This window comes from Rattus rattus, chromosome 3, assembly GCF_011064425.1.
Source record: "Rattus rattus isolate New Zealand chromosome 3, Rrattus_CSIRO_v1, whole genome shotgun sequence".
NCBI classification, from domain to species: domain Eukaryota; kingdom Metazoa; phylum Chordata; class Mammalia; order Rodentia; family Muridae; genus Rattus; species Rattus rattus.
In genome coordinates, this window is record NC_046156.1 from 15,876,299 (window position 1) to 15,899,899 (window position 23,601).

The following is a 23,601-nucleotide window of genomic DNA, read 5'->3' on the forward strand; positions in this document are numbered from 1 at the left end:
GAGAATGCATGATGGTTGAGGGTTCAGACCTAAGTAAGATATTTACACTGTCCCCTCAAAGGGTCAGGGGATATCACGAGAGGGGACAGAAGGAACGAAGCAGCTGGTTATGAAAACGTCCCTTCAGAGCATGACACAGCTATTGCAATCACGATCTAACAGGAGATAGGGCTGCTTGCACAGGGTCTCACAAGACTAGGCCTGTTAATCAGGGACCACGGAGGGGCTGAAGGGGCCCTATACTTCCTAGGCTAACTACTGGCTATTGGTGCTTTCTCGGGGATGGGGAGGGATCGTCACTGTCTTCAGTTGTGTACTGCTGATGAGCTCACTGTCCTCCAACATATAGTTCCAAAGCCATAATAACAATAATTGAACACATAAAGATAAGGAAATTGGCCTTTCTCCTATTTCCGTTCTGGAGAATAAGACGGTTGATAGTAATAGTAAGAGTTACTATGGAAACCTCTGAACGCTTCAAGAAGTTTGAACACACACACGTAAATGGCCCTAACTAAACTTAGCAGGTCACAAAATAGCAAAACGTTCTGTTGCGTGTGGCAACAGACTTGTAGGGAGGCAGGGTGATGGGATGTGGTAAAAGTAAACAGAATGCATTATGTATGTTCTTCCAAAAAGCAAATTCAGTTAATTAAAGTTTACATTGTTTATCCCTCCTCAACTGTGACCAGCAAGGTATAATGTAGAAAAACAAGTTCTATTTCCTTCACACTAGGGTGGTTTGTTTGTTTTGCTTCCTTATTTACTCTAACGACTTGATTTTATCAAATCTCCTTAAATTTATTGGATGCTTTACGGTCTTGAGTTTCAAGATCCCTTTACCTAGCCTTTTTTATTTGTACCACTGTTGTTTAGATGACAGACAATATAGATAATAATTAGTGTACTCTTTAAAAATGGAGGCAGGACTTTAGAACTGCTGTACATTTTACTGTGGTTTTATTTTATGACCCTACCCTACAGAAATTGCAGTCTGTGCATATGCTGAGGAAATTAACTGAAAATGGGAAACAACGTATTATGTCTCAAGAAGAGAGGGTGCTACATATTTTATAATTTTCTGATCATTTTAACCATTACCATAAAAAAAACTATTGTATAACTTGCTGTGTGTTTTCCCGTACATGAACATTGACCTTTACTCAGTCACCATCCCTCAATCAGCAAGCAGGTGGTTTTTAGGCGTATATATACACCTGACAAGAGACACAGAGAAAGAAAGGCTTCGACGAGGCCGGAATGATGGGGTTCTCCAGAGGGGTTGTTTTCCTCCTACTCCTGTACCTGCTTCAGCGGTCAGACACCTCCTTGGTAAAGCTGAATGAGAATGGTTATGAAGACATTATTATTGCCATCGATCCTGCCGTGCCCGAAGATGTAACAATAATTGACCAAATAAAGGTAAGAAAATCGGGCTTTCTTCTCTTGGCCTTATGGAGAAATAGAAAGGTTAATTAATAGTGATGGTAAGAGTTACTATGGCGACCTCTGAATGCTTTGAGAAGTTTGAAAACAGAGTGGACAGTTTTGGAAAGCACGGAGTGAGATGAAGGCTCTAAGGCATCCTAGATGAGGGTCCCAGAGGTTCTAGAAGAGACGCTACCTTCTCACTGTAAGATCAAAGATGACAAGTTGGGTTCTCGTTGTGGTTTTTTGTAATTTACTTATTTATTGCGTGCGCGTACACGTAAGCTTATGATACCATTGAGGAAAGAGTCGTGAATTAAGAGAAGAAGGAATTGTAGGTATGCCGTCATTTTCTGGGTCATCGTAATGTGAAAGTGAGTGGGAGAGTAGGTGTGATATTAGGAGGTTGCTGTGACGCATGCTGAGTCAGCAGAGGGAGACAGAGCAGAGTGCAGCTGTGACAGGCAAGAGCGTAAGTCACTGTTTCCTGCGGGGAAGCCCTCAGAGGAGCCCCCACTCATGATGTGACACCAAGACAAGAGAGCCTTGTGTGGGTAATAGCAGCTTATGTAATCACGTGAACAGTACGTAAGCCAGGGGAAGGATGCCTGCCGTACACTGAAGCTGGGAGAGGCTCACACACAGCCACAGAGCCCAGACCACTGGAAAGTGCATCTTTACTTTCCCTCTGAGTAATGGGACTCCATGAAAGAGCTTAGCGGAGTATGTGTACACGTCGGAGCCTATTCCGGGACCACTCTGACTACCTGACACCACAGAAGGCTCCCACGTATCCCATCACTGCGTGAAGGTAGACTTGGTGCAGAAGGAGGCAGGCTGTGGTTATGAGGAGGGGTGTTGACAGGGACAAGGAGGTGTCAGGAGTGATACAGCGATGCTGAAGGTACTTGAGAAGTACCAAAGGCAGCACTCTTGTTGATTTAAACTTGTGTGGGAAGGAGGAGGCAGAGAGGAACGTTAAGAGGCGAGGCAAACGTTATGTCTTCGGCTTAACTACCGAGCACTTTCGTCAGCTGGGACGGAGAGCTACAAGAAAGAGCTGTTCCTAGGGAGGAGGAGGAGTACCTAAAGATAGCGTCAAAGACAGATATCTGAATTCAGAGGGAGATGTAAAATGTGTACTCAGATAAAAACTAGAGACGATCAGTGTGTAGAGGATATGAGCCCACTATGTGTGTAGGATATGAGTCCAAGTGCTTGCAAACAGAGGAAAGGCCCACTCACTAAACCTAAGACTTTGGTTTGGTCAAGTCTCTTCCAACTCCAGCATTCCATACAAAGATTAGCGCTACTGCTACATGATCACTTTTCATGTCCCCAGGAGCAACATCCACAACTTCAACCACTCAGTTTGGGGGTCATCCCTACTGGGGCCCTAATGCCCATTGTTGAGCTCCCTACTGGGCATGAACTGAACTATCCAGGTGCTTCCCTGTAGCCGTCATCTTCCACTTGTCACACATTCTCTGTAAACTACCCAACAGCCCAGAGGTGTCACTACCTGATGTCCTTTGAACCCTAGAAGACAAAATATGTGGCTTTTTCCCCTATAGAATACAAAGAACAGACACGGAATGATAGACTCCTGGTGTTCAGGAATAAATGTTAGGCTTCAAACTTTTTTGAATTCAGAAAATGGATATTTGAGGAGACTATTTTTAGAGACAAAAAGGAAGTCTCATCATAGTCTTCTATTGAACATTACAAGTAGAAATTCAATCCTTTGCCAACATGTCTACATTGTAGTGGGGTTTTTATTTAGTTATTTTTTGACTCTATTCTTTTACAAAGTCTTCTATCATCGGGCAACTTTGTGACTTGCTATCATCTACCTATACACAATGGTCTTGGAAAACCCTTATAATTGGTGGCCTGATGTTCTCCGTTTTCAAGTTTCCTTTGTATTTTGTGCTCAGGATCCTTTTGGGTTTGAAACTTGACCACTTCTGTAAACACTGATATTTCAGAGTTTTGTGTTTTTTTCTAATCCAAAACATAGGAATTCTGGGGAGGAATTTAAAAGGAATTCTAACCATAGGACTTCTGGTTAGAAAACTTTGAGAAATTATTATTTGGCACCTAGGGTATCCTTAAAGATGAAAGTTATCTGTGGGGGCTCGCCATAGCCGACAAACACACTGCTATCTAAGATGCCAGTTGAGCTAGGGAGACCCTCAGGGAAAAGCAATTCCTCTTAGTTATATAACACACAACCTACACAGTTGTACCCAGCAAGCCTTCTGGTCCAATTCATTACTCAGTTCGGACCACCAAGGCTCTGCTGTCTCGTATGTACAGAGAGCCCTCTCTTCCTGAAGGACATGGAAGCCTAAATATCTCTTATTTTGGAAAAAAAAAAAAGGCATCCGCGGAGAAAGAGAATTATTTTAAACTCCTCTGGGTGCTAAACAACTTCTGACCCACTTTGGAGTTCTCCACAGCCTTTCTGCACCGGACCCTCATTCTCTGGACTCTGACACTCTGACCAGTGTCCTGATTATTCACTAATCAGTTTGCTGACTCTTTAAAACGAGCGTGAGTCAGAGTGCTGGGCTCTCAGAGTCCATCAGGGTGAGAGATGGTAGGTGGCAGTGGGCTCACGTTAAAGCTGGAAGCATCAGAGGGCTCTGCCCGGATAAACACAGCACCGGAGAACCAGATGGCCCCTGCGCAATGAAGATAATTTTGCTTTTATTTATTTTATTTTATATTTGTTTACATTTTTACCTCCCTCTGAGAGACCTGGTTATAAGGAACAGAGACCTTAGTTGCTTTTTATCCTAGTTTCTCTTTAGTAGATAGTGACTCTGTGGAGAGAGAAATCCTCTAAAAAAAATTCGCAGTAGCTTTGGACTCAAGATGCAGGGAGAAATTGGGTATTTTCACGTTCACGGCAGAGTAACAGTTCTGTGATCATTTTTTTTTAACATGTGCTATAGAATTTTCTCTTACCCTGCTCTCCAAGTATCTGACCTTCCCACCTCTTCCAGGAGTAAGCCCCAACCGGATAACTACTCCTGTGGGCTGTTCTCCTCAGCTTGCTTCTGTTAGAGCTGTCCTTGGTTTATTTCTTGAAATTGGGAGTGTGATCAGTCCTCTAAAGGGTAAGGTCACCAGGCTTCAGACAGTCCATCAGCCAACCCAAAAGTGTTCACCCAAATATTAGAGCCAAACAAAGGACTCTAAACTCCAGGTTCATAACTAAATAAATCAATTACTTTAATCACTGAGTACATGCAGCAAGCTGTTTTTTGAGGTAAGATGATCGAGGACCCGGAAGCCTTTACAGGTGCAGAGTAAAGCGAGTTTTGGACCGACAGAGGTCAGGTTAGAGGTGTGGGCAGAGCCCGCTGATGAATGATCTTGATGAATGGCTGCTTTTGTCGTAACAACTGAACAGGGTCTGCCAGCCCGCCAAGAGCACTTGAGACATGATTCCACTCTCATAATCATTTCTACAAATGTTTCCCTTTGTTAATAGGACATGGTGACTAAAGCATCTGCATACCTTTTTGAAGCTACAGAAAAAAGATTTTTTTTCAAAAACATCTCTATATTAATTCCTGAGAATTGGACAAACAGTGACCAGTACAGGAGGCCAAAGCAGGAAAGCTACAAGCATGTGAGTGTCAATGCTTTCTCTGACAACAGCAAAGTGTTTTCTGGTGCTTGCTAGTTTTGCTATGAGTTTATTGACTCAGAGATTTTCTAACTATTGCCCTCTCTCTTCTTCAAATGTTAATGGTCTTTTTAATCATTCTCAGGCGGACATCAAAGTTGCACCTCCTGCTCTCCAGGGCAGGGATGAGCCCTACACCCGGCAGTTCACACAGTGTGGAGAGAAAGCTGAATACATCCACTTCACTCCCGACTTTGTCCTGGGGAGAAAACAAAAGGAATATGGAGATTCAGGTGGGGAATTTAAAACACTGCATCTTTGCAACAGATAATCCTATTCTCTGTTAAACAAGCAGGTTGGAACAGAAATTCCAATCGGGTCCAAATCTTGATTCCTCTATTAGCTTTGTGACACTAAACAAGTGACTTATTTTTCGGTGACTTATTCCAAGTCACTCAGATTTTCTCTAAATTGGCCAAATTCCTGATGCAGCAGCTGATATAATCTACAATAGCATATTTCAATCTTTCCTCAATATCAATCCCTTCAGGACCGTTTTTAGTCTGTTTCTTTTTCCCTAAAGTTGCACCCTCAAAATATCTATATAGCAGAGTTCTGTTTATCTGATTAAGCTGTTGACAGGGTTGGTACTTGGCAAGCCTAATATGCGAGACCTTTGACTTCCCAAGAATTGAAAATCAAATCCTAGTTTACTGTGGCTGTGGCATATACGCCATAATGTTTCATTGAATTGACATGATGGGGGATAAAAAATTAATATTCTGCACAGCAATGAATACCATTTAATACAAAAGTCTTTTTATAAAAAAATATAAACTTTAAGAGTTACAGAAAACCTAAACCCAAATGTAATCTCTCTCCTCTCTCGCTCCCTCCTCTCTCGTCTCTCCTCTCTCTCTTCTCTCTTTCTGTGTCTCTCTGTCTCTCTCTGTCTATGTCTCTGTCTATCTCTTTTTTTGTATGTGTCTCTGTCTCTCTGTCTCTGTCTCCTTCTCTGCAGGGATGGTGTGATGGGCAGAGGACAACTTGAAAGTCAGTTCTTGTCCCCTTCCACATAGGGTTCAAGGACTGCACTCAGGTTGTCAGGATTGGTGGCAAACACTCTTACCCACTGAGCCATCTCAGTGGCCTGAAATTTTCTGAGGTATAAAATTTACCAGTTGAATTATGATTGTGTATTTGAAAAAAATGTCTTACAGGAAGACTGTTGGTCCATGAATGGGCCCATCTTCGCTGGGGAGTATTTGATGAGTACAACGAAGACCAGCCATTCTACAGTGCTTCATCAAAGAAAATCGAAGCAACAAGGCATGTCCTGACTCCTAAGTACCCTTAAATGACCTCTGGCTTTAACTGCCCTATAGTCCTTTCCAAATGATAAGCATCCTTGGTTTTTCCCAAGGCAGATAACAGAAGCAATATCACAAGCCTGCTTTATGTTTATTTTAGACCATTTTCCTTGATGACAATGACTATCTGTGCAAAAATACACATAGCCACAATGCCAACTATTTATTTGGCATTTTGACACTTTTTATTTACACATCTCTCCCATAGATGCCAGAACTCATTTTCACCCACTGAATTTGAACTGCAAGCCAATGAGATGCACTCTGGCTGAAGCCTGATGTATCTGTTCTGATCACTGCCGGCTAGGACCCTCCCACGAAATGACACACAAATCCACTCTTCATTCCTTTGCCTATCCTGGCTGTCCCTCATTCTCTGATTTTAGTCACATTGCCCTATAGATGAAACTATGCTCCTTGATTAGTCAAAGCACATGTAGTTATGTGATGCCCCACTCCTGGACAAGAAGACCTCACTGCACATCAAGTATAAATGGTCCACAGTTTCTGTCAACCAGGTGCCTACAGAGCAGTTAGTACAAGGCCAGTTGAGGGAAACAAACAGCTTTCTTTCCAGCTGAGAGCCCCACTGTGTGTGACTGAAGATATCCTTGGGTTGTTTTTTTTGTTTTTTTTTTCATTACTACAGTTTCTTGAAAAACAAATTATTATTTTGACTGGCCCTCTTAACCTTTGCCAGGAGTGTAGGAAGGTCATGGCGCATACATAAGAAATACCATAACACAAAGCATCAGAACAGGACCACTTTTCCAGTGATTGACTAAGTTGTCTCTTAGATTCTCTTCTGTCTTCTCAGGTGTTCCCCAGGTATCAAGGGTATGAATAAAGCCTACATATGCCAAGGGGGCAGCTGTATAACCAGAAATTGCAGACGGAATTCCACCACACAGTTATATGAAAAAGATTGTCAGTTCTTCCCGGATAAAGTTCAAACAGAAAAGTCATCTATAATGTTCATGCAAAGTATCGATTCAGTAAGTATGCTGGTCACTCTGTCGAGAACCTATAATCAAAGGATTAGTTTTAGATGATGATGATGATGATGGAGATGAAAGTGAGCAAATGCACATTGCTAGGCGAACACTCTACCTGAGATACGGCGGATCTTCAACACAACACGAAGAGGAAATATGCTAATGTAGAGCTCTCTGAACACTGACTGACACCCAGCAAGGAGGCATCCTCCATTGTAATATATTATATTATTATTATATTATTATATCCTCTATTATTATTCTTAACACAACTGTCTACTAATAGCTAGATAATTATTGTTAGCTATTATAATGATAATTCTACTTTAGTGAATTAAGAGTACTATACTTGAGCTTGCATATTCTCCTTTAGTTTTTTTAAATATGTTTTTAGTTAAAGTTGAACCCTCCTTCAGATCACTCCTGTGCCCCCACCCTCAGCAGTCGTTTTTTCTTTGATTACTATTGTTACATACATTCATGTTTATGTGCACAAATATATTTAACAATGACTTGCCGAGTCTGTTTTCAGTAGTGGTCTGCATGTGGTTCAAGGACACCATTCAGCATTGGACAACCAATAAGGGGGCTCCTCCCGGGGAGAAGCTAATCCTCCTTCTCCCATCAGTGATCAGCTGCCTATGGTTCTTTGCCTAGGGGTAGGAACCTTTGGATGTTTCCTCTTCCAGATTAACATGACCATGGATAATGACATTGTTTAAGTCTTCTTTGTGCAGCTTGTTCTAGTAGAGGCTGCATCACTGAAGACTTCCCTGTATTTTGGCTCCTACAATATTTCCACTCCCTCTTCAAATGTTCCCTAAGTCCCAGACACAGACACCATAATGTAGATGTATCTGTTGGGATGCCACATGATCTGCCAATCTCTGCCTGTGTCCAGTTGTGGTTTTCTATAACAATCTCCATTTGCTGAAAAGAGAGGCTTCTTTGATGAGGGGTGGCAGCTACAATCATCCATCAATGTAAGGAAGAGGGACAAGGGACAAATAACATCAAGGTTGTTTAATTAAGACTCAAGGAATTCTATTACTTTATACTTTATATACCTACTACTCAATGTATGCATGGGCATTTGCCCGTGCACACACGCTCACACACATACACACACACACACACACACACACACACACACACACACACACACACTTAGATATTTGGACTAACAAAGCCCTTACACAAGAACCACAGAGTGACAAAAACCCCTTTACCCTGCTGAAGAAAACGTTGAAATGGTCGGTCAGGGTAATCCTCCAAGTAACAGCATAAACATATAGAGAGATTACTGGAGCAGCCCTTGACTACCTTTCTTAAGAATTAGCCTCTATGGCTGACTACACAACACATTTAGGATACAGGACTCAGATGACTTGAGCTGGATCTGACCAGAAAGTCTCTTTCCTGTGGTCTACCTTGCATGAAAATTCTGTGCAAGCTACCAAGGAAACAAAGCAATTAAAGAGTTCTCCTGTTGCAATACATATACACCACGATGATCAGCATGGCAAGACATGCATGAAGATGCAATATATGGCACTCACGTGTTGGTGGCAGCCAACAGCTGTCTAATTCACCTGAGGCTCACTCACAAGGAGGGGAAGTGTGCCTGGTGCTCGCAACATAGCCTGCCTCCATGGCTAGTGAGGTCAGGGACCTTAGCAAAGTCTCAACGACAGCCACTTGGCTAGACCAGCATAATCACTTCTGCTTTCTAACACCGGACATACTTTCGCTTTGTTTTTCAGGTCACTTTTTGATACATAAAATAGTAATTTTCTACACTTTGCTACACTTTTAGGTGACTGAATTCTGTAAAAAAGAAAACCATAATCAAGAGGCTCCAACTCTACATAATCAGAAGTGCACTTACAGAAGCACATGGGAAGTAATCAGTAATTCTGAGGATTTTAAAAACAGCACACCCACGGAGATGCTACCCTCTCCACCCTTCTTCTCGCTGCTGAGGATCAGTGACAGAATTGTGTGCCTAGTGCTTGATGTGTCTGGGAGCATGGCTGTGAGTTCATGGGCTTGTCCTCTGTGTTTGGTTTTGGTTTTGGTTTTGAATATAGAAATAGGGGTCACCAAATAGCAAACACACACCCTAGACACCACTTGGTATGTGGATTTTTTAATTGTATGATGTCATAAAATACTATTATACTTCCTGAGATCATAATCTGAAAGACATTGAAAAACTATTATACTTAGAGAAACGTGTTCAACTAGAGCTACCCTAAGGGTATCCATTTTTGTTAAAGGAATTTATAGCTGAATGAGGAGAAGTCTGATAGCATTTAATCAGAACAAGATACTGAAAAGAGATTGTTTTCAACCATGAATCCTACATATAAAATGTGTAAGAGAAATGAGCATAGGGTATGTCAGGGTATGCTTAAACTCATTTTAGCTCAAGCAGCAGGGTCGATTAGCAGATGCCCACATGATGTCATCTTATTTCTCAAGCACTCAACTGCTCTCCTCATACATAAAAAGAAAAACATCACCATGAAGAACAAATGGCTCCATGCGGTCATCCCTTCCTTCTCTCCCCATGAAGTGAAGACCAAGGAGTGTGCTACACTTTGAAAACAGCTACGTGTACTTGAGAAGTTTATAGTTCATTTAGGATGAGCTATGGAAGTATGTTCTTGTTATCCTAGCATTTGGGAGACCAGGCAAGTTCAAAGTCAGTTGGGTTGCATAGTTAGACCCTGTCTCATAAAACAAACCATGGTACTGGTGGATCCGTGATTAAAGGCAAAGTAGGGCTGGTGGGATGGCTCAGCAGGTAAAATATTTGATCAATATGAGTTCAAAAATCAGAAGAGAACTGAGTCCTCAAAACTATCTTCTGATCTCCACATGACAAACACACACACACAAACACACACCAATAATAATAATAATAATAATAAATGATGATGGCAATGATGATAATGATGGTTATGATAAAAGGCAGAAGAGATAGCTCAATTTTTGGCTAACCCTATCAACTTGATTTCAAAATCTTGAATTCAAAATGGTGGAAAGCAAGCACTGATCAGTTATCCTCTCACCTCTACACATATACCATGACATGTGTGCTGTGGTACAAGTATCCTTGCACACACACACACTCACCATACTAAAAAGCAAAGTAATAAAAGTCAGAGGAGAGAAAATGATAGACAAGTATGCAAAGGAAATTGTAGATATGTAGGATATTTTGTTGTGATTTGGTTTGAGAAGTTCACAGGCCAATTCGGGTATGCAGGGAAGATCCTGGGCAGTCATCTAGTTAATGGAGACATGGTTATCGCTGAGTTACCAGAAAGCCAATGCTGTTGCCCCACTGGTAGAGAAGTAGGGGAAAGGCTAGAAGTAGAAGGGGCAGGGTAGTCTGGTCAGCAGGCTCCTTGTGAACTACTCAGCTCAGCTATGATTGGAGGCCAAGAGAGTCTGGTTGAGGTCTCAAACCCTGGGATAGGAGTTTATCTATTATGGGGTGAATTGTGGCACTAAGGTGTGAATCATTGCCTTAGCTTCAACCCAAACCCCATTTTACCTCGGCTGCTTAGCCACTGGGAGCAGCCTCTAAGAGAAAGCTATGAACTTCTTTATGTGTCCCGGGTTACATATAACCTCACTTATTAATTTGCCAGTTAGAATTTAATTGCTTTTCCCCACAGTACAAATGAATAGTTGCCGAGTTCTTGCCAGTAAGACCCAAGTACTCTTTTATGACATCTGCTCTCATCTTCCAGTTGAAAACCACTCATTTCTTTTCTTATCATTTTTCACTCAGTCTTCTGATCGCCTCAATCGAATGAATCAAGCAGCAAAATTCTTTCTACAGCAGATACTTGAAAGTAGGTCCTGGGCAGGGATGGTACACTTTCATAGCTGGGCCACTGTTAAGAGTGAGCTGATCCAAATAAACAGTGATGTGGAGAGAAACCAGCTTTTGGAAACCTTACCTACAAGTGCCAGCGGAGGGACGTCCATCTGCTCTGGAATCAGAACTGCATTTCAGGTGAAAATCCCACTGCACGTGCTGCAGTTGGTCACTGTTTTGCTTTTAGGACAAAGTGAAGTTCTACTGTCCTTACTTGTCTCCTAATGTTAACATAACTAATCTTAAAGGGTTCTAGAAAAAACTCAGGAAAAACATAACTTTGACATATATGCTATCTTAGCACTTGGGAAATTGAGTCACAAGGATCAACATTTCAAGATAATCTTTGGCTAGACCATCTGAGACAAGCATGGGATGAATGAAAGACTGTCTCATCTGCAACGTCAACATGCTTAGACCTTTAGCTCCCCGTTACCTAAGTATTGAAGGGTTTTCTAATTTGGAGTCCATTGCCTTTTAGTGCTGAAATGGTTGCTCACTGCACCTGGCTGTATATATTTGATTGATTTTTTTATAAACTGATTGGTTTGTCAGAGGAGAGCAGGTGAAGACAATATGTTCCATATTTTAATTATCTATTTGCCTGAGTTTTCGGGGTCAGATGTCATTTAGTCTGTGTGAATTTTTCCCAATTCCTAATCCCACCTGTCTTTCAATTGAACAAATATCCCCATTATTGGTCGGTGGGGGGAGAGGAGAAAAATTTTCTATGTCCTTCAAGGATTGTTGAACATAAACTCTATGATTCTAAAACAGGAATTATCTCTGTCCTATACTTTTTCTATAGTTTTTTTCCTACCATTCCATCAGGAGAGGTGATCTAATATGATAATGGTATTCTGAATTATGCCTGCAGGTATTTACAAATAAAGGATACCAAACTGGTGGGGCTGACATCTTGCTGTTGAGTGATGGGGAGGACAGCACAGCCGGTGCCTGTCTTGCTGAGGTGAAAGACAGCGGAGCTGTAGTTCATTTCATTGCTTTGGGACCATCAGCTGATATATCTGTAACAAACATGACCACCATAACAGGTGAAACATGATCTCTACATTACAGACCTTCGATTGTTGTGTATAAATGTAGAGCTGACATTCAACTTCTTCTTCTAAGCTCAGTTTTGCAAGAGTCAGGCCAGGGTTTGGAGAGCAGAGTCAAACAGACCCAACTTCTATCTTTGTCATGTTCTTTATTCAGTCGACTGGAAAAGACACATAAAACAGTCAGTTTAAACATATAAATCACATTTCTCCATAACAGCAAGAGTATAGAATAAAATTTAATTGAGAATGACAAGCCTTCCATACTCCCAAAATGTAGTGAGGATGGAGGGGAAAGGAGATACACTCCTGAGACAGATCTTGACAAAGTCTGGGATTTTCCAGGACTAAAAGACAATGAGAAATACATGCTATGATAACTTATTTAACATTAACTATGGTAATTTATTTAATATACAGATGTGATGAAAACTGATTACATGCTTCTAGTACCTTCTCAAACATAGTAGAGAATACAAAGCCAATAGTACAAGTATCAATTATTCTACTATTCTGACTTTCATGGTACCAAATACACACACACACACACACACACACACACACACACACACACACACACACCTGGGGTATTTTGAAGCAGGCTATACAAACTCCTACGATTCCAAACACTTTAATGACCATTTGTATAATTTATTTCTGTTACAAATATTCTAACCAATATCCAGTCTTTGTCAAGATACTTTGAAATAGCAATTCTTTCATCATTCCAGGTTTCTGCTTCTAATCTGTTTTCTTCTGAAAAATATAGATGATATAAATAAGATATCATAATTCCTCTAAAGGGCTATACAAAAGTCTATGAACTTCAATATGCAGAATCTAGTGCATTTCATATCTATAACCAGATGAAGCACCTCAAACAACTGGGGTTGCTTACTGAGATAATAAGGTAAATTTTGCTTTGCAGTTATGATGAATTAAACTAAACTAACATTTCAAAGATGACCTTAAAGGCTTTCTGACAATTTAATCTAATTCATATGGAAACTTTGACTTTATTTGAACTGTTATCTTCTTAATCATTAAATTATGGTAAGAACTCTTGTTCTGCAAAACAACATAATCTATTCACTCACATTTTAGGTGGAAAGCATCTGCTTGCTTCAGATCTAGGCCAGAACAATGGACTCATTGATGCTTTCGGGGCTCTGGCTTCAGAAAATGCTGATGTCACCCAGAAGTCCCTTCAGGTCAGTGTTTTCCCATTCCTAGAGTTTTGTGGTTGCTTTTGCCATAGCCAAGAAAAGGTGAAAGGGCAGAGTCCATGAAACCAGCCAGAAAGGGAATATGTAAGTGTAGAGATATTGAAGACTCAGGTGTTGGTTTGTGTGACTTGGTTTGGTTTGGTTTTTAATGTGTAGAAAGGGTAGAAATAAAATTCTGTTTTTCTCATGTGAGATATTTATGGTAAGATCTGCAATAGAAAGAAAACTCAAATTTTCAAAGTTTGTCTGTATTAATATGCATGATAAGTGGACTTGATGAAGGTAAATAGTGACCAATGAAGCGTGATCCAATCATCTGAGCTGATGAGAAGTTGGGCTTAGGGATGGCATCTGAAATATTCTTTCTCCTAATGCCATTGTGGGACCAATGTGACCTTGATTTGTGAGATTTTGCTGACAAGGAGACAAACGTGGTATTCCCATTCCAAAGTTCCCTACATGCTTTGAGATATTTGACAGCTTAAGTCAGGACTGAGAATTTAGACAGCAGAGTGATGCCTCAAAGAATTGTCAGGGCAGAAGGTCTTGGGGGTTGAGATTTAGGATACAGTAGATATGGTGCCTTCATTCTATTGTTCCTAAAGTGGCATCCCGAAAAAGCACCCACATGGATAAAGCTGGAACCCTTGGACCTCCTGCTAGTGAAATGAAGTGAGCACAGAAAGAAGAGGTGCACAAGCTCATGTGTATGTGAAATTCAAAACGTCTGAATTCACAAAGATAAAACTGTAAAACCATAATTAGCATCAGCTGGATATATGTGAGAGGAAGAGAGTATAGACACAAACTTACAGTTAAATAATAAGTGAGTCTAAGAGATGTATAACATAAGCACAATGACTACATTAATCATATTTGAGGCACTAGATTAGAAAGTGGACTTAAGTGTCTCTGCTATAAAATGGAAAGATGAGTAGTGAGGAAACCCTTGTGTTATTAGTTTAATTTAGCCCTTTTATAATCCTTCAAAACATCATCATTACATGATAAACATGCAATTTTGTAACATAAAAATATAATTTATGATGTTGACTCTTCACAACTAAGAACTGTTATCAGAGACGAATAGCACTTCTATGGCTCCTCTCAGAAGAGACCCTAGAGCTTGCTTTCTCTCTTCTCAGGATTCTTGCCTTCAAATTCAGATTTCCCTCCTTTGGATGGACTCCATGTTCAAAGCTTCACTCTCAATCCTGTGTGAAAATTGACTTAAAGATTCTTCATTAGTAATCTCCCCAAGAGTGTTTATCTCAGTTGTCTTTGACACCTTCTTCGGGACTGAACCTAGAGGCTCTAACATGCTAGGCAAGCTTCCTACCACTGAGCAGTGTCCCAGATCCAGACTGTCTGTTTCATTGTGGGAGCCTTTACTCTGTTCCAACTAAAACACTCTAATCACCCCAAGTGTAATCTTTCGTGGTCACCTGTCCGATGACTGAGTAAAGCAAGTGTCACATTCTCTCTCTCTCTCTCTCTCTCTCTCTCTCTCTCTCTCTCTCTCTCTCTCTCTCTCTCTCTCTCAAATCTCTGTGAGGTTTAGCATCCTTGACAGCCAACAGTCAACAGCAGCATTTTCCCAGAAAACTATAAATGTAGAGCAGGGTCACAGTCCCAACTTTCAACTGATGTTTCTACTTTAAATCCCCTCTTATGCCCTGCCCTTTCTTCAGAGTCTGCATTACCAACCCTGCAAGTGTCACATCCCAAGAAGCCTTCAGAAAGATGACAAATCTATTGGTAGTGAGGAAGGAAAGGAGGCATGGAAGGGAGAAAGCTAAGGTAGTTCTGCGTATGTAAGGCTGTTTTCAGATCGAATATAGGGAATTACCTAGGGAAGAAAAAAGAATAAAGCTATTTTCTCCTGTAGTCATTAAGTTTTTTGCTTTTCTTTTTTACCTTGTTTGTTTTACAATGAAACAGCTTGAAAGCAAGGGTTCCATATTGAACAACAGTCAATGGCTGAATGACACTGTCGTTATTGACAGCACTGTGGGAAAGGACACATACTTTCTTTTCACCTGGAGCAAACAAGTCCCTACCATTCATCTCAGGGATCCCAAAGGAACACAAATCACAAATTTCACAACCGACATAGCTTCCAAAATGGCCTATCTCACTATCCCAGGAATTGCTGAGGTAAGCCACTAGTTTTTTAATGTCCCACTAAAATTCTTTTCCAAAGGGGCTCTAAACACATCATAAATGTGGGTACAATAACTTTACCAAACTCAAGATGAAAGTAAAATGTATGTAATTCCCTTACCTGTGTGATCCTGAGAGCTATGGTGTCTGGTAAAGGGGAAAGAAGACATGGTTTGATGAGAGAGAGAGAGAGAGAGAGAGAGAGAGAGAGAGAGAGAGAGAGAGAGAACATCTGAGAACTGGGAGGAAGAAACATGGTGACCTGGCAAGCTGTCTTCTCCCACGCTGCCTGCCAGAGTCATGGAATATATGACACTGAGGCCAGAGACTATGGCCGAAGCAAAGGTGGACTTAGCAAAACATTATTTTCAAATTTAGACATCACAAAATGCAAATGTGATGCCAAACGTGAGCCAAGCTCCCAGTCTACCTGTCTCAGTGTCAGTACCTGAAGAACCAAGAACTTTCTAAGACCCCTCAACCCAATTCCTTAATGTTTTTTACTTCTATGCCTTCTTATAAAATCACATAGTGGAAAAAGAAAACATGTCATTGACTCTCAATGCTTGCTGCCTGTTTCATTGAAAATTTAGGTCGGCCTTTGGACTTACAACCTTGAAGCCAAAGTAGACTCAGAGATACTAACAATTACAGTAACCTCTCGGGCATCACGTCCTTCTGTGCCACCCATCATTGTGAATGCAAAAGTAAACACAGACAATAACAGTTTCCCCAGTCCAATGATTGTGTATGCAGAAGTTGTACAAGGGTACACTCCCATCATTGGAGCACGTGTGACAGCTACCATAGAATCAAGTAAAGGAAAAACAGAAGAGCTAGTACTGCTGGACAATGGTGCAGGTAATTCACAGACTTTCATGAATGAGCCTGTATGTTTATACTTCCAAATGTGCCATGTGTTCCTGGGGCACTGGGTACAACAAGATGGCCGCCTGAAGAGTTAGCACAGAGTAGGAAGGAAGTGCAAGACCAGCGGGAAATGCGATCGGGTAACACCTAAGTGCTTAGTAAGCATCTGGCACACGGTAAGCATTTTGTATGTGCCATCCACTGCCAAAATTATGTTTGTAATCTTGACAGGCAATGCCTGTCTCCAGCTAAGGCAGGGTCATTCAGAAGAATGAGAGTGCAAACATTCATTCTAGGTTTATGCTTCTTGGAGGAGCATCACCAAAAATGTGTGACCAAAGCAGACAGCGCACTAATTGTCTCTCTGGTGGGAGAGGGTAATGGAACCCGGGACCCTGGCAGATGAAGGGAAAGAAGCAAGAGTGATCCCCGCAGCTTAAACAAAGCACAGAGTCCTGGGAGCTGGGACCCAGGAGAAGGTAGAGGTAGCACAGAGAGGGGCACTGAGCACTGAGGCATCGGATGTCAGGTCTATCTGACAGAAAGGTAGGAACTGAACTCGTTGCTATGTAGGGAGGTGGTGCAGAAAACCCTTTCCCTGTACTCCATGTTCTCCTGTGACTGGAACCTTGTGCTAAAGTCAGTGAAAAAAAATAACCAATCTGGTCCACATGTGAACAAGAAACGATGCCTACTAGGACGTTTTGCAACACCATTTTATGTTATTCTACAAGCCTGTCTTCAGCTATATTTAACTGTTCTTGGAATAAATTCCAAGTTTTCTCCCATTGCTAATTCCACAACTACCTTTTGCCGATCCCCAGGCCCGTCTACAGTGCATGTAACTTCATGCTCCTTGCTTTATTTCTTGGTATTTTAATAGATTGCCACATAAGCATTTGGGTCATTGGGGGTACAAACTAATTTAAAGTTCTTTAATAAAAAGAAAAAAGAAAGAGACTGCCAACAGCTGAAGCCAGCACCCCATGCTTCTGTGTGCAGAGAGGCCCATGAAGAACTTGAATGAACTGGACTGCTCAGGCCCTTCCCTTGGTAGTCTGAGAAATTGTCATGTCTAAAAGCCCCAGACTTTTAGAGGGACACAAATGTGGCTGATGCAAGAATGCTGTTCTCTCTTCTGAGTAGAATGGGGAAGTACATTTTTCAACTTGTCAGTTGACCCAAAATCTCATCATTGTAAGAGTGGACTTATGCCACAACATTTCTGAGATTCCTCCAGACATTTATTCCAAGAGTAAAATTTTTTTCTTCTGTTGAATTACAGAGATAATCAATTGAGAGAACAGAAACAAAACAAAGAAAAGACAGAAGTTGTTGGTTATAAAGCAAAATAAGTTAACTTGGTTGTCTATGAGGAATGATGCTAATTAAACTTTCCATAAAGATACATTTACCACAGGAAGGGGCATACTTACATAAACACAAGAAAACATGGGAAGATTAATTTAGCGAGCTGAAAGTCAATTGAAAGAGAAATGGCAAGAAGGGTCTTATGACCTCTGCATAAGGTGGTAAGGCACAGAGAGATAAAGTGTTACAGTATTTATGATATATGCACAATTATCAGTGTGGTAAACATGTTATATGAATGCAGATATGTACATACCAAAGGGAGTCGAGGGTACACGGTTTCAAATGTGAAACCATAAACACAGGTACAGACTATGCATATAGAAGGCTGTGCCTGTGTGATGATGCACACCAACTTCTCATTTGCTACAATCATTGTGATTCATTTCTTTATGCTTTTACCAAGGGGCTGATGCTTTCAAGGATGACGGGGTCTACTCCAGGTACTTCACGGCTTACTCAGATAATGGCAGATATAGCTTAAAGGTCCGCGCAGACGGAGGAACAAACTCTGCCCGGAGAAGTTCACGGCATCCGTCCAGCAGAGCGGCATACATACCAGGCTGGGTAGTGGATGGTGAGTGGCTCACGGTATCAGAAACCTAGGCAACCATTTCCGCGACTTCAGATGGTGGAGGCCGAAAGCATTTTACAGTTCAAAATATAACTCCGCCCATATCTAGAGGGGATCTTTATCCAATTGTCTCTACATTAACCCAATCTAAGCCGTGGAACCAATAGGTGCTGAAAGCCAATCAGCGAGTATTTGTTAGTGTGCAACATCCTTAGGCTATCAGCAACAATGTGTCCACCTTTCAGCTCCAGACAAAGAAAACCTCCCACTCTGCTAGAAACGGAAGTGCAAGCCAGCCCGCTAGTCTGTCTTCTGAGTTACATGGGCTTCAGTGTTTTTAAGCTTTGCTCTCCTTGCTTCTTATCTGGAGGGGTGGGGAGCTCTACAATGGAATAAGAGCTTTATTTCTCAGCACTTTTGGCACGGAGCGACGGGAACCATCTGAGGGTTAAGGATAGAACTGGCGCTGGTTTCCCCAGACATGTTTCTAGTCAGAAATAACTTGAGATATAAATCAATGCTTTTCTTAAGGCCTATGTTAGGGAGGCATAGTGGCACATGCCTGTGGTCCCAGCACTTACGGGACAGAGGCAGTAAGGAGGGTAAGGATTTCAAGGATATCCTTGGCTACATAGTAAGTACGTGTGAGGCTAGCCTAGGTTTCATAGCAGCCTGTTTAATTTTCGATTTGTTTGGTTTTGTGAACTCATAAAAAATATTACATAATATTCTCATTCAATGAAATTTTCATTTCGAAGCAAGTGATTGTCCAATATGATTTGATGACATCCTGGTAAGAATTCTGGAGGAAGAATTTTCCTACGCATGGAATGTTTGTGCTTGTAGCACATCATAAAAATGCAACCATAGGTATGAAAAAAGAGAAAGAAGAATGGAGAGAGGAGAGTCAGGAAGCTGACTGAGTTCTGCAAACAGTGTACAGTTCCATCTGATTTAACTAGAGAATTTTAAATGCAGGAGAAATTCAAGGGAACCCACCCAGACCTGAAACTACTGAGGACGCTCAGCCGGTCCTGGAGAATTTCAGCAGGACGGCATCTGGAGGCGCCTTTGTGATGTCCAATGTCCCAACTGGTTCATTTTCTGATCCGTTCCCACCAAATCAAATCACAGACCTCCAGGCCACACTTGATGGGGAAAAGATCAGTCTTACATGGACGGCACCAGGAGATGACTTTGATGTTGGAAGAGGTAAGAACAAGGACCTGTGTAGGTTTGACCTAAGCGAGAGAAATCCAGGGGGATGCAAGGGCAGATAGGTCACCTAGAGGAGAGACTTGTGACTGACGACTCAGCCCAGTAGGGATTTTAGGCTCTGACATTTTATAGTTTATTAAACAGGTCATGCATGGGTGTTTTTAAAATCAGAACTCAGCTTTTACAAAAAATAAGTGAATAAGACTTTTGATGTGAGCATACATTGCATCACTTAAAATGTGTGAGGGCAACTAGAAAGAAATTGAATATGGTATGATGCTGTAACTAACATAACATTTTTTTTTAGTTCAACAGTATATCATAAGAACAAGTGAAAATATCATTGACCTCAGAGACAATTTTAATAAGTCTCTTCAGGTTAATACTACTCACCTGATACCAAAAGAAGCCAACTCCAAGGAAACCTTTGCCTTTAAACCGGAAACTACCTCAGGAGAAAACGCAACCTACATATTCATTGCCATTGAAAGTGTTGACAAAAGCAATTGGCACTCAGGACTGTCCAACATCGCACAAGTAGCACTGTTCACCCCTCAGGCAGATCCTGTCCCTGAGGAAAGTCCCCAGTCTGGAGTTAGTATCACTACGATTGTGCTGTCTGTGGTGGGCTCCATCGTACTAGTTTGTATCATTGTAAGTACCACTGTTTGTATCTTAAAGAGAAAAAGGTCCTCCTCAGGGCCTGCAACAACATTTTAAAAAGCAACGTGAATAAAAAGGGATTTCTGAGATTTTAAAGTATATGCCATGTGATCATGAACTCAACATTAGTTTCAAGAGGGTCTAAAATAACACGTTAAGCACACCCATTCTGTGAAAAACTACCAATATTAATGTTCATAATTTTATTCACTTACCACGGTGATAAATAAAACTGATTTTTATATTGATCTCTAGTTGTGTATTTATTTCTGAAGCCAAAGTTTTCTGAAAGGATACTTCATGTTGCCTGAAGGAATTCAAAGTGTCTATCTAGGTAGCCAAGATACAATATAAAAGAGGAAATCAACTTTTAGAAGGAAGAGAGGAATGTGGTCTTGGGGTTACCAATATTAGTTAGTGGCATAATACTACCTCAAAATCCCCAACCCTGCACTCTCATAGTGAAGGTCACACTTGCATAAACTCATGGATATGGAATATGCTATTTTAATTATTTTACTTTTATTTATTTTGTGTGTGTGCATGTGTATGTGTGTGTGCATGTTTGTGTGTGCATCTGTATATGTGTATGCATGTATGTGTGCATGTGTGCATGTATGTATGTATGCATTGTGTAATATATGTATGTATGTGCAATCATGTGCATATTCAGATCAGAAGAAAATTTCTGGGACTGGATTCTCTCCTTTTCTGATGTGGTCCTAGGAACCAAACTCTTATTGCTATGTTTGGCAGGAAATATCCTTAATCTCACCTATCTCACTGGGCCCAGGAACATAATGTTTTTTAAAGGCTTTTAAAGATACCACATGTTTATATTTCATTTTAACCTAAAGACCTCTTTTCTCTTTTTTTTCAACACTTAACAATCAGTTTTATTGGGACATAGCCATGCCGGTTCCTACACATAATTGTGACACGTTACATCATTGGTTCTCAACCTTCCTAGTGCTGCAATCTTTTACTACAGTTCTGCATGTGATGCCCTCAAACGTAAATTTATTTCTGTTGCTAATTAATAACTGTAATTTTGCTGCAGTTCTGAACCCTAATATAAAAATATCTGTGCTTTCCAGTGGACCAACAGGTTGAGAACTACTGGGCTAGATGGTCCACAAAGCCTAAAACTTAGTGAGAGAAAGAGTTAAAACATTGGCCAGATGCCACTCTTGGTGAAAATGCAGACAGAAACATTTTAAAGTGAGAGTCACTGTATTTTGTAACAATTTATTAAGAAGGAACCTATGTCAGCACTGCTATGTAAACAATGATAAAGACCAAGGGAAACATCGTGGATCATGTAGACAGTAATATACATTGTCTCTTATATCATCAATGCAGAAAGGTTAAGGGAAGTTTAATCCTCATTAAACAAACACATTGCATACCCTGCCTTCTCTTTATCTTTCTGTGCCTTTATTATTTGTTTGGCTTTAAGCAATTCTGCCGGGAGAGCTTCATCTCCTGGGCTATCTCATGCACCTTCTTGAGGTCAGCCAATGCTTGCTCATGTTCTTTTAATCCTTGAATACCTGCCCTCTCGGCATAGTGCTTTAGTATTTGAGGGGTCCACTTCAAGAGTCTCCAAGCAACTGTCAATTGCCCCCTTCAATATACAATCACCAATATTTAGCACACGACTTAAAGCTATAGGTTGCACTCTGGATATGTCTGGTCCCTCAATAACAGCCTTTGAAACATCCACGTATCTTAAGACCTTTGCATATTTTCTTTTGTTTCCCCACCTTTATTAAATGGTGTATTTCTTATTTGCATTTCAAATGGTATTCTCTTTGCTAGTTTCCATGCCAACATTCCACTAACCCTTCCCACTACCCTTCTATATCGGTGTTCCCCTACCCATACTCTCCCCATTACCGCCCTTCGCCCATGAATCCCATTTACTGGGGGTCCAGCCTTCACAGGACCAAGGGCTTCCCCTTCCAATGGTGCTCTTACTAGGCTATTCATTGCTACCTATGAGGTTGGAGCCCAGGGTCAGTCCATGTATAGTCTTTGGGTAGTGGCTTAGTCCCTGGAAGCTCTGGTTTGTTGTCATTGTTGTTCATAAGGGGTCTCGAGCCCCTTCAAGCTCTTCCAGTCCTTTCTCTGATTCCTTCAACGGGGGTCCCGTTCTCAGTTCAGTGGTTAATGATGGCATTCACCTATGTATTTGCCGTATTCTGGCTGTGTCTCTCAGGAGAGATATACATCTGGCTCCTGTCAGCCTGAAAATCTTTGCTTCATCCATCTTATCTAGTTTGGTGACTGTATATGTGTGGGCCACATGTGGGTCAGTCTCTGAATGGGCATTCAGCCTCTGTTCTAAACTGTGTCTCCCTATCCCCTCCCAAGGGTATTCTTGTTCCCCTTTTAAAGAAGGAAAGAATCATCCGCATTATCGTCATCCTTCTTGCGTTTCATGTGTTCTGTGCATGTAGGGTAATTTGAGCATTTGGGCTAATATCCACTTATCAATGAGAGCATTCCATGTGTGTTTTTCTGTGATTGGGTTACCTTACTCAGGATGATATTTTCCAGCTCTATCCATTTGCTTATGAATTTCATGAAGTCATTGTTTTTGAAAGCTGAGTAGTATTCCATTGTGTAGATGTACCACATTTTCTGAATCCATTCCTCTGTTGAAGGGCATCTGGGTTCTTTCCAGCTTCTGGCTATTATAAATAAGGCTGCTATGAACATAGTGGAGCATGTGTCTTTGTTATATGTTGGAGCATCTTCTGGGTATATGCGCAAGGTATAGCTGGGTCCTCAGGTAATGCAATGTCCAATTTTCTGAGGAACCTCAGGACTGATTTCCAGAATGGTTATACCCATCTGCAAACCCACCAACAATGGAGGAGTGTTCCTCTTTCTCCACATCCTCGCCAGCATCTGCTGTTGCCAGAGATTTTGATCTTAGCCATTCTGACTCATAGGAGGTGGAATCTCAAAGCTGTTTTGATTTGCATTTACCTAATGACTAAAGATGTTAAATGTCTTTAGGTGTTTCTCAGCCATTTGATATTCCTCAGCTATGAATTCTTTGCTTAGCTCAGAACCCCATATTTTAATAGGGTTATTTGTCTCCATGCAGTCTAAATTC

General features: G+C 41.1%; 1 protein-coding gene across 1 annotated transcript; it reads left to right on the forward strand.

Annotated features, from left to right (window-relative positions):
* Positions 1-1,212: 1,212 nt before the first annotated feature.
* Positions 1,213-20,724, forward strand: Clca4 (chloride channel accessory 4). Its single transcript, XM_032897226.1, has 14 exons — positions 1,213-1,422; positions 4,931-5,071; positions 5,214-5,361; positions 6,289-6,397; positions 7,256-7,433; positions 9,250-9,468; positions 11,239-11,466; positions 12,206-12,383; positions 13,494-13,600; positions 15,557-15,772; positions 16,372-16,639; positions 18,426-18,596; positions 19,572-19,805; positions 20,119-20,724. The coding sequence occupies exons 1-14, from the start codon at positions 1,261-1,263 to the stop codon at positions 20,529-20,531; spliced, it is 2,772 nt and encodes a 923-aa protein (XP_032753117.1). The 5' UTR covers positions 1,213-1,260; the 3' UTR covers positions 20,532-20,724.
* Positions 20,725-23,601: the final 2,877 nt, after the last annotated feature.

Coding starts and splice junctions, on each gene's coding strand:
- Clca4 (XM_032897226.1), top strand. CDS start 1,261: ATGATGGGGTTCTCCAGAGGGGTTGTTTTCCTCCTACTCCTGTACCTG. Junction 5,072..5,213: donor AGCAGGAAAGCTACAAGCAT/GTGAGTGTCAAT, acceptor AATCATTCTCAG/GCGGACATCAAAGTTGCACC. Junction 6,398..7,255: donor AAGAAAATCGAAGCAACAAG/GCATGTCCTGAC, acceptor CTGTCTTCTCAG/GTGTTCCCCAGGTATCAAGG.